This window comes from Amphibalanus amphitrite, unplaced genomic scaffold (genome assembly GCF_019059575.1).
Source record: "Amphibalanus amphitrite isolate SeventyFive unplaced genomic scaffold, NRLGWU_Aamphi_draft 000212F_arrow, whole genome shotgun sequence".
Lineage (NCBI taxonomy): Eukaryota > Metazoa > Arthropoda > Thecostraca > Balanomorpha > Balanidae > Amphibalanus > Amphibalanus amphitrite.
The window spans coordinates 629,317-640,383 of NW_024881707.1; the positions used below are offsets into that span (position 1 = coordinate 629,317).

An 11,067-nucleotide genomic window follows, 5' to 3' on the forward strand; every position below is an offset into this window, starting at 1 on the left:
GGGCGACAGTAGGGTGATAGTTGACAGCGCCTCTTTTTTCCCAGGGGCTTTCTTTGCGATTGCAGTGCGATCAGTACGATTGCAGGGCCAGAAATCTGTCACAGATCAAATCACAAATACGAGATTCACTCGGTTCAGAGACCGGACTTACCGCCATGGAACGCCAGGCCTGAGCTCCTCTAGCAGGTATAATTCCCGAACCGAGAAGCCGTGAAGTCTTTATCCGTGAAGGCCTCCTTATTTACGTAGTTTGTTAGCGTCTTTAGTTTAAACAATCGACACCATTTTCCACCACTTAATAAGCGACAGAAATCTCGTTTGTTCTTCACTGTAAACAAAACACGCCCTCCCCGCACTATTCCTCGTGGCACAACTGCGGCACTGCCCCCCCCCCCCCCCCGCCCCGCCCCGCAGTCGCCTAGCAACAGATGGTCGCCGGGCAACCTGCGGCCCTGCGGCGCAATTCGAGGCGATATACCCTGGTTCAAGTCACGTGACCCATGCCCCGAGGGCGCATTGCCATTGCCGGTGCCAAGCCGGCGCCGGCGTTCGAAGAAACCGAAGAAACGAAGAAAGCATGCTGGATTGGAACTGTGCCTGGAACGAAGGGCCAGTGCTTTCAATTTCAACACATTTTCGGCAACGGGAGAATCAGCATTGTTACGAGGAGGCTGAAACGGTGACCGATGATTTGTGTTTTTTTTTTTTTATTGAAGTTTGCCACCCAGTTAATGAGAAACCGTAATCGATGAGTACAGCAGACAACAGTAAATCTATCATCAAATATCCACTTTCATCTGCACAATCGTAACATACATAAGTATCTTTTTTAAGGCAAAAAGATAGGCGAAACAAGATGTGAGGCACAAATCCCATCACCGGGGGATCCAAGGAACGGGGTACGGCCGTATCCCTCGATGTAGGCATCTCATGTCGTAGCAAGGTATTTGCAGACAGGCTTATTCAACCGAGTCGCGAGCCTGAGCATCAAACAGCTCAGCCGTGCTGTAAACAAGTGACTACACCCTGTTTACGGCCTGATATCCCAGCTAAGCTGCTTAGAAAGCCTGTTGACCCGAAAAAAGCCTGACCATGTGCACTGTGCGGTTCTTTTACCACACGCTTCACTTGCAGTCCCGCTCGACAATAGAAGACCCTCGCCCCCCCCCCTCGACTGCCGTATTGTGACATTAGCCGCGTTCGCAACGACACTTAAGGCACGCAGCTTAATAAGCTACCTAGGTAGCTAACTAAGCCACCTTTGGTAGGAGAGCGTATAGTAGACACGAGGAGGCGTCTAGTTTCAACTATAATAATTCGAAATATTGGAAATTATAGGGCAGTTTTGCGGTAAATACATAATATTATGCACTATTACTTAATGGAAATTGTTGTTGAAGCCTGCTGTAAGTCAATAATCCAAAATAACTTAAAAAATGTATTCATCCGGTTGTACCAAATTGTCTACCATAAAATATCCCAAATAGGCTGCGGGAAGGCAGTAGTGGCTGTGATGAGGTGCAATTCGATGTCTTCTTTTATTTATTCTGTGTTAGAACCAGTGTCTTGAGTGGTGCTCCAGCTATTTGATGTGTACATCTTTGTGAATTATATTAATTTATCGCAAATTGTGCCTCATACCTTCAGGTTAGTTAAATTGGCAAGCATATCGTGTTCTCAATTTTCATCTCTTCCCAATACCGTCCACGTGTTGCGGTGTTTGGCCTTGGGCTGCGATAGTTTGCGTGCAAGATCGTCCGGGCTGGATACGTAGTGGCGCTGCCGGGCCGCGCGTCAGCCCCAGTGGCAGCGATGAGGAAACGGAGTTTTCCTGGGAACTAGATGTGTCGCAGCGCCCAAGCCCAGGCGGTGCTGTAAACTGTCCGGGCGCCGTTCCCCCGCCCCAGTGGTGCTACCGGTCCCGGCGAGACGTTCAGAGCGCGCGCTGGCCGGCGCGGCGTTGCAGAAGCGCCGCGTGATGGTCCCAGTCGCGTGGCCGAGGAATCGCATGCTCTCAGCGACACCGAAGAGGACCTGCTCATGGACAACGATCAGCGCCGAGCGTCGGTGTCACCGCGTTCGGGCTCCGGCGATGAGGTCCACGGGATGGGTGCCGGACCGAGCACCGGCCCTGCCGGCGCTACCGGGCCGCGCGCTGGCCCCAGTGGCGTGGCCCCAGCGGCGCGCGCCGGACGCGTATTTTGAATTCACCATAGGGCTCAGCCATTCCTAGAGGAATTCTAGGCACCTTGGAAAAAAGCGAAATCGCGCTAGGGATTTCAGCCGATCTGGCAGCTCTTCCGATGCCACTGGCGCGCCTTTTAATCCAAAGCGCCTTTTTCGTGTCTCATGTTTGCTCGTTTATTGCGGAGGCCTATATATGCTTCAAGATGCTGGAAAAGGTTGGTGATTAATAAGTATTTCCATTTTAGGTGCATGTTCTTTGCAAGAAATACAGTTGTTGTTGCTGTTGTTGTGGGTTAGGGCGCAAGAAATACAGGTATATGTCAAGTTTAGGTCCTAACTATAACTGTGACGCTGTTGATACAAATCTGTAACAGCAAAAAAATTATGTTTTAGGTTACGTTAGGCTGTAAGTTTTAGGTTGCATTGTAGGTTTGTAGGTAGTAGATTGGTAGGTTATAGGTGAAAAGGTAAGGTTAGTTCAGGTTTGATTATGTTTTTCTTTTAGTTACGAGACATATAAGTATCATTTTTGGATTCAGGATGTCAAATAATGGTCGGAAACACTAAATTCAAAATTAACTAATTTTGAAGCGGGGACCTCCATGTGTACCGGCCAAATAATGTAAGAATATGAAAAAATTATCCATGAAATCTGCTTAGGACTTAAACTTGACATTTACCCACATGGCTATAGGTATCACCAGCAGAATTATAATCTTTACATAGGTAATTTTTAAGAAATGCTGTAAGTGAAGATTATGAGTCGTGTAACCATTGTTACTATATTGATATTAAATATTGAATAGGTACAAGTCCGCCACTAACTTTATGGAACATTCCTTCTTCCAACAGGATCACTTCCAAGTAATCTGGAAGGCTGATGCCAAGTACATCTTGTGCGAGAAGCTTGATATGATTCCTGACCTGGAACCGGTGAGCATCAAATATAGCAATTTGCTTAAAGCAATAGCAATTGCCGATGATGGCAATTTCAATTTGCAGTAACACATATTATATGTAATTGGTTTGAGCCATGTTGCAATCATTTCATGAATGAAAACTTCCATTTTTAAAATGGAACTATCAACTTTCCCCACAGGCTTCGGTAACAAAGTTTTATCAATTGTGAATGACAATATTATTGGTATGAGTGGTGTGTGCGGTGATCTGTATTTGAATATAACGCGTCTTGTCACTAAGTATTTGTCATCTGCATTATAGCTGACTATTACGGTAATACGATCGTGCATTGGTCCCAGACAAGAATACCCCAGTGAGACCTTGCATTATTTCGTTTCAGGAGTTGATGGAGGGCACCACTGTGGCCTACCGATGTCCGGCGTCAAAGGAATCGGCCCTGCAGTGGATTCAGCTGTACCAAGAGGCCGCCAACATCACCCTGACGACGTACGACTCCATGTCGAATGGCCAAAGGGTGGTGTACTGGGTGAGAGCTTTAGTTTATGAAATACCAGTTTGGGCTCGCCGTGTAAAGCTCGGCAGGGGGGTACTTTTGCCCGAGCACTCGACCTGGGCCCGCCAATGGAAAATTCTGCTGGTGCAGAGCCTCCTGAGGGTTCAGCAAAGACCCGCCGTATGAAAGCCTGTCGGGGTCTACTGACAGAGGGCCCGGCGGCCTGGGCTGGCTGCATGAATCCCCAGCTTGATGCCGCGTACTGAGGACCAGTCATCCAGCCGTCATACCGGGTGTCTCGGAGGACTGGACGGGCACCTACCAGCGGGCCCGCTAGATTTCGGGAGGGTCAGCTGACCCCTTTGTCCCCCTGACTCCTCCCTGGGTGCGCCACTGCACCCAGTAACTTTTACTCTTTTATATCGCAGGAAGGTGCGGGTTAATGAAACACCATGATCAGGGTCAGTTAAAAAGGTAACGTTTTTAAATCGAGAAACTTTCATCCTCATTTAAATGACGGACTAATGAGTGGCAATTGATTTCATCACTTTTGTTAATGTTGTCAATTTTTTTTTTCAGGCCAGGCTTCGTTGTCACCACGACGTCCCAGAAAAGCCGAGTCGTCCGAGGAAAAACCAATCCGCCAAGGACACCGGGTGCCCCCTGCGCCTGAAAGTGACTGTCGCCAACATTCCAAAACGGCAAGTTTCTCACCGTCTTTTGTCATTGGCACCTTTTACCAGGGCTGCGGAGTCGACCCAACTTTAGCCAACTCCGACTCCGACTCCGGCCTCACAAAATCGACTCTGACTCCGACTCCGACCTATTAGTTCTGGAAAGCATTTATTTGGTCCTTTGGTTCACCGAACCAGTGCAGAGACGTGAACTTCGGGAGAAAAGAAAAGGCTGATCAAAATCGTAGGTCGATTTTGTTGTCTGACCACTTTGGATCATCGGGATAATTGCCATTTTGCTTTCACCAGACAACAATTTCACTTGATGAAAGGCGATTTTCGGACTACATGGCCGGAGTCGGTAAAATCTTATCGACTCTGGCCAAGAAAAAAGATCGACTCCGACTCCGACCAAAACTGTTGACTCCGACCGACTCCGACTCCGACTCCGCAGCCCTGCTTTTTACAAACGCCTTAGTTGATCAAACGATCAACCGCAATTGAAAAAAAAAAACTACATATTTGATGAAGGAGTTCGCTGCCGAAAAGATTTCAAGTCGCTATCTTTCTTAGTTGTGCCAATCTTGGCTCAGAAAACTAAAAACGGTGATAATCCGAAACATTTCACCTCGCTCGTTCCTTGCCTCAAAAGGTTTCTTGTTGGTACCCTATAAAAGTGCGTGGAAGGAGCGGAATTTCTTCTGAATAACACCATCGTCTCGTGTTTTTTTATATTTGTTGACGAATCCTCCCTTTCCAGGAATAGGTCTACAGACCCATGCGCGGCTTACGAGCTACGGGTGACATGTAACAAGAAGCCCCACAACCACGCCGTGGACAACGCTGCCGCTCTGAGACATCGACGCGTCTCTGAGCTGACGAAGGCCCGGCTGATGGAGCTGTTCCAGCACCACCACTCGCCCTCCACGGCGCTGGAGACCCTGAAACTACAGCTTCAGGAGGAGCATGGGAGCGCCTACCCGTCGGTGGCCGCAGACCGAGCCATTGTCCCAGATCGGATGGCCGTCTACTAGTAAGTTTTTAACAGCTTGATGCAAAGCCACACTGCCACAAGTTAGCAAGTCTGTAGGGACAGTATCTGAAATAATAAGACTTTCCCTATAAAGTTACACATGATTCTCATATATGAGATGCAATTGATCGTTACACGGAGCAGAGATGATAGGGCTACTCAGAAAAGAAGGCCGCATGTCTGGGATATGTGGTTGCGATCCGAGACTGATCTGGCCATTGACAATTTTTGGGTCCCCTATTGCAATCTGCCTGTTTTCGTGTCACATCCAGTTCTACTGTTATCTATGAATTGTGTTGTGCTAAAAACTCGCAACATTTTACGCTGCGATAAATGCACTCTGGTTTAGTAAAAGCTATCGATAATCATATTACGTACGCCTATGTGTCAGGGTCATTTCCGTTTTCCTGCTTTTCGTGAAAAACCTGAAGGGGAATGGCGTCTAGACGCCCCCCTTCCGGCCCAGCGCAGGTTAACATTATTTTCACCTTGGATTTGTGTAATTCAATGCGCTGAGGGGTAAGCTATATTTTGATTAGGACGAATCAGGAACAAGTGGGACAGCTGAAGCTTAACCATAAGTACACTGTTATGCAATCGGTATTTTATCACAAAATGAAACTGACCACCACTTGCAGCTGGAAGTCAATTGACAATGCAATGTGTTTTCAGCCTGTACTACAAGCACTGTCGGGAGCGTTACCCAGCCTCGACCCAGGAGGAGACCATGGACCTCATCCGCCACATGAAGGACGTCCGCACGGCGGTCTCAGTCGAGGACGGCGAGACGGTGATCGCGGCGGTGACGCCGCTGATGGAGCGCGTCCACACGCTCCCCGACGCGGGAGAGGTGGTCTTCGTCGACGCCTCAGGAGGGATGGACCGGCACGGCCAGCGCGTCTTCCTGCTGATGTGCTGGAGCCCGGCCGGTGGTCTGCCTCTCGGTGTCATCGTCTCCACCTCGGAGACCGAGGCCGTGGTGGACAAAGCCTTCCGGCTGCTCGTCGGGATTTTACCAGACGGTACGATATACCTACATTTGCCATGAATTCCCATATCTGGCGGCTAAACTCTGAATTGTCCAGTCAGTTGTGCATTGGTGTATAAAATCCAATATCGTGTTTGACCGAGAATGCTTCTTTGACAGGCGCCTTTGGCGGGCGTGGAAGGCGCGGCCCTCTGTGCTTCATGACGGACGACTGTCAGGCCGAGCGGAACGCGCTGTCGGCGGTGTGGCCTGAGGCGCGGCTCCTGCTGTGCACGTTTCACGTGCTGCAGGCCGTCTGGCGATGGCTTCACAACGGCAAACATGGCATCGACAAGCAAGTGAGTAGTTTCTACTGGGAATGAATTTCCGTTCATTTTTGTCTAATTACCCCTTTTTGAGAAACACAGAGAGAGAGAGAGAGAGAGAGAGAGAGGGAGAGAGAGGGAGGCAGAGAAAGAGACAGAGACATAGAGAGAGGGAGGGAGAGAGAGAGAGAGAGAGAGAGAGAGAGAGAGAGAGAGAGAGAGAGAGAGAGAGAGAGAGAGAGAGAGAGAGAGAGAGAGAGAGAGAGAGAGAGAGAGAGAGAGAGAGAGAGAGAGAGAGAGAGAGAGAGAGAGAGAGAAAGAGAGAGAGAGAGAGAGAGAGAGAGAGAGAGAGAGAGAGAGAGAGAGAGAGAGAGAGAGAGAGAGAGAGAGAGAGAGAGAGAGAGAGAGAGAGAGAGAGAGAGAGAGAGAGAGAGAGAGAGAGAGAGAGAGAGAGAGAGAGAGAGAGAGAGAGAGAGAGAGAGAGGCAGGCAGACAGCTGGGCAGAGGCAGGCATAGGCAGGCAGTCAGGCATAGACTAGACAGGCATAGGCTGGCAGTCAGGAATAGACATGCAGTGATACTGGTCTAAAAGCTGTAAAAGAACGTAAATGAGTTTGATTAATTTCATCTCAAACACCCCCTATATTTACATTTACCTTCACCCTTCACCCTTCACCCCTCCCGCCTCCCACACTCGGATACCAGTTAAATTGTGCATTTTCTTCCAGCACAGGCAGGCTATCATGGCACTAGCCAAACAGCTCGTGTACGCCAACAATGAGGCGGAGATAGCGACGACGATGGAGCTGGTGGCTACCGAGTGGGGCGAGCGCTACCCACTGCTGGACCAGTACCTGCAGGGTTTCGCTGCCCGCCGTCAAGAGTGGGCGCTGTGTCTCCGCACGGATGTCCCCACCCGGGGACACAACACGAACAACATCGTAGAGTCCGCCTTCAGAGTCCTCAAAGACTCTGTCCTCTACAGGTCAGTCTTTATTCATATGTTTCACCTAATTGCGGTTCAATAAATAAAACAGTTAACCTGGCGTTCATAGACAAACCTGTCTTTTAACTAAAGTTGATTGTAAAACTGTTTCGGTGACCGGAGGTATTGCGATAGATTCATTACTATTTTAAAATATTTCAAGTTGTAAGGTTGCCCAAAAGTGGCAAATGTTGAAGAAATGTCAAAGTTGCAGTTACAGACAAATTCCAATTAATAAAGACAAATAATTGGAAAAAAAGCCAAAGCAGGGGAGTAGTTTTCCTTTCAATATAGGTCGGAGGGCTGAGAGTTAGCCGGTAAAATGTTCTCGAAAACACCATCAAAATCCCTAGGACTGTGCAATTCTCCCCAGTGTCTGCCAAAGTTCAGAGCCTGAAGCCCCCGAAACGGAATTGGACCATACATCCCTTCGTCAAAGACGTTAATTACTAACTTGTGACTTTCATGGATTAACACGGATTAACTTGTGAATATCACGGTTTTACATTTCTGTTAACCCTACATGTGGAAGAAAAACAAACTTTCGCATTTCGGGTAGGTTGTGAAATTGTTAGTTGTGCTTTTGGCTGCTCTTCTGAAAGCCTTATTGTGTCCATACGATGGCAGTCTACCGTTAATTATAGCTGCAAAGAAATTGTTGAAATATTCGCTTGACACGCGCTGTTTTTCCAGGACTCGGGCGTTCAACCTGCTGCAGCTGTTTGATTTCGTCACGGTCCAGCTCAGCAAGCACTACGCCAGGAGGGCGTGCGACGTGGCCAACGGCCGGCAGCGGGCGGCACCGGTCCGCGGCGGCACCAGCCAAGAAACGGGCACTGTGACGCAGGTATTTTGCATGACACGAGAACTGATTGAGGTCACATAAGACAGCTCGTTTTCCAATGCTGGTCCCACCCGTACTGCCACATGGCTGTGCAAAGTGACCAATGCAATCGGCGCACCCCTAAGCACCAATAAACCACATTGCTGTGCATTCACACACAAGAGTCTGTCACTGTACCGCTGTGCCACTGTAGGGCCGCGTGGTGTTGGCGCTGTGTGCCACATCTCGTGACTCGTTTCGCGTTTTTTCTTGTTTCTTCTTTTTTCCCTTTGGGGGTCTGTTTTAAAAGGCCAAGCTGACAGTACTGGGGCGAATGAACAGGTTCGGATTTTCGTACAAGTAACCGTCCGTCAGTTTATGTTGTACAGTCTGTCTTAAAAGTCCGCGAAAAAGCAACGGTGGATCCATCAAGCCTGACCGAGGAAGGGCCTGCTCAATTTGAGTCATCAAAGCAATTGATATTCTCGTCCATTCCCCAGGTCAATTGGTTCGGTGACTTTCAAAGTAAAGCAGGCCTTTCTTCAGTAAGGCTTGATGGATCCACCGTCACTTTGCGCGGTACTTTTAAGACAGACTGTACATACGAATTTTACAGGATTTTATGTGTTGCCCCTCCCACAGGTGACGGAGTTCACCTATCAGGTGAAGTCGCTGACGTCGGTCGGCATCACCTACCTGGTGGACCTGAACGTCGGCGCCTGCACCTGCAGGATGAACCGGCGGACTGGCGGCTGCAAACACCTCCGAGCCGTGCGGCAGCAGACTGGCGCTGTGCCGGAGGCGACGGCGACAAAGGAGACGCGGAGGGCCTTGATGGACATCGCCATGGGGACCAGCCAGCAGCTGCCAGGCAACTGGTTCGACCCTCTGGTCGCCGAGCCGTCCACCTCGTCACCTCCTGTCCCCACGCCCGCCAGCGCCCCCGGAGTCGCGCAGCCCCAGCCGTCGCCGAGTCCCGAGGAGTACGACGACGACGCAATGGACTTCGAGGACCCCGCCGCTGCGGCGGCGGCTGTCAGTGGAGCTGAGCAGCGACGCTCAGATGACCGGACACGCCAAACCGTGGCGTTCATCCAGGAGTGGGCAGCCTTCATGTGCGAGGCAGTCGTCCAGGACGACACCTGGGAGAGGGCTGCCGCTGCCTTTCAGCAGAGGTGGGGCCAGCTGCCCACTGCTGGCCGCCAGTCCGCTCTGCACCAGTTTGGAGGCGCGCAGGGCTGCCGGCGGAACGCCACCCAGATTCCGGTCCAGCCGACCAGCACTGCCCGTCGCACCAGCACCAACGTGCGGGGGCGCGCTCGCTGGCCCGCTGGACGGCCGTGCCGCTCCGCGCGCACCGGGGAGCACGGCTACGTGGCAGCCTCCGCCAGGCGGTCGGCGGCGCCCCACAGCCTGGCCACCTGTGTTGACCAGAACCGCCCCCTGGGGCGCTGAGTGATAGAGGTGAAGTGGGGGTGACCGGGGCAAGTTGGTGCCAGGGGGGGGGGGGGTAAGTTGGGACGGAAGGGATATTTCCAATACTTCTCGACAGTTGGCGTTCAAACTTATTTTGTACATGAACAGTAACGCCGTCTGTTTGTCAACGTGGTGTCGGCGCGTGCTGAGGTAAGTGCTGTTAATAATCGCTACAAATGTGTTTCAGGTACCAAAAGTGATTTTCTTGCTGTGAAAATATTCTCTTCTAGTGTCGTTGTGTGTGCCTTTTTGTTTGCCGCAGGAGTACTGCAAACGTTTGTGTTTTGTCGTTAATGCCCGCATGGATTAGCGATGATTGTTCATGTGAAACATGAATAAAAATGTGTTTAGATAAACTGTTTTTCCTAGTGTACCAACTTGCCTTAGGCCTTGGCCCAACTGACCCCCCGCCGCGGGGTAAGTTGGGACATTGGAGGATGGCCGCTTTGATCAGATATGACACCAAGACGATGCTACCATCTCTCTTATATTAAGTCTTCTTTAAAAGATAAAGAAATCAGATCTCAGTTAATAGCCAACAAATAATGATGTATAGTTATACCGAAGTTATGACGCTTCAAGCAATAACTGGCTCAACTAGCGTTAGCGGAATGACGCAAAATTAGCAGGTGACCAGTGACCACTCCCAGTTCGCTAATATGTTTGCATCATTAACATACCTTCCACTATAAGCACGGTTTCTCAATCTTAACATAAAATATAACATCTTTTCATGTAATTTGCATCTCTAATATACCCCAGTCAAACTTGCATCACTAATGTAGTGGGGGACTTCTTGGGAAGAATTAGTTTCTAGGGACTTACACATTTATGCTCATTTCCCCACATTTGTCGCCAGGGGGAGAATTCCCCAGAATTTTCCGCTAGGAGTGGCTGAGCCCTATGGTGAATTCAAAATACGCGCGCCGGACCGAGCACGGGCCCCAGCGGCGCTGCCGGGCCGCGCGCCGGCCCCAGTAAACAGGGATAAACTCAATAAACCGGGACTGGTGTTTAGCATAACAATTGTGCGTTCGCCAATGAAGCAAAATGTAATAGACAATTTTCATTCAAGGTTGTTTTCAGCAATTAAGCCAGCTGGCAACTGGCGAGAGAGGGCCACGCTAGACCCGGGAGGACCGTGCCGCCATCTACCTGCGGCACGTTAAACTTTCGATCCAA

At 50.0% G+C, this 11,067-nt stretch overlaps 1 protein-coding gene across 1 annotated transcript; it reads left to right on the top strand.

The window, feature by feature from the left end:
* Window positions 1–2,194: 2,194 nt before the first annotated feature.
* Window positions 2,195–10,237, top strand: LOC122385243. Its single transcript, XM_043373376.1, has 10 exons — window positions 2,195–2,402; window positions 3,040–3,120; window positions 3,488–3,634; window positions 4,181–4,302; window positions 5,036–5,308; window positions 5,981–6,330; window positions 6,456–6,634; window positions 7,330–7,586; window positions 8,280–8,433; window positions 9,052–10,237. The coding sequence occupies exons 1-10, from the start codon at window positions 2,304–2,306 to the stop codon at window positions 9,862–9,864; spliced, it is 2,475 nt and encodes an 824-aa protein (XP_043229311.1). The 5' UTR covers window positions 2,195–2,303; the 3' UTR covers window positions 9,865–10,237.
* Window positions 10,238–11,067: the final 830 nt, after the last annotated feature.

Excerpts from the sequence above, each read along its gene's own strand:
- LOC122385243 (XM_043373376.1), top strand. The coding sequence starts at position 2,304 with ATGCCACTGGCGCGCCTTTTAATCCAAAGCGCCTTTTTCGTGTCTCAT. Across the intron at positions 4,303-5,035 it reads GTCGCCAACATTCCAAAACG|GAATAGGTCTACAGACCCAT; the intron begins GCAAGTTTCTCA and ends CTCCCTTTCCAG. Across the intron at positions 8,434-9,051 it reads AAACGGGCACTGTGACGCAG|GTGACGGAGTTCACCTATCA; the intron begins GTATTTTGCATG and ends CCCCTCCCACAG.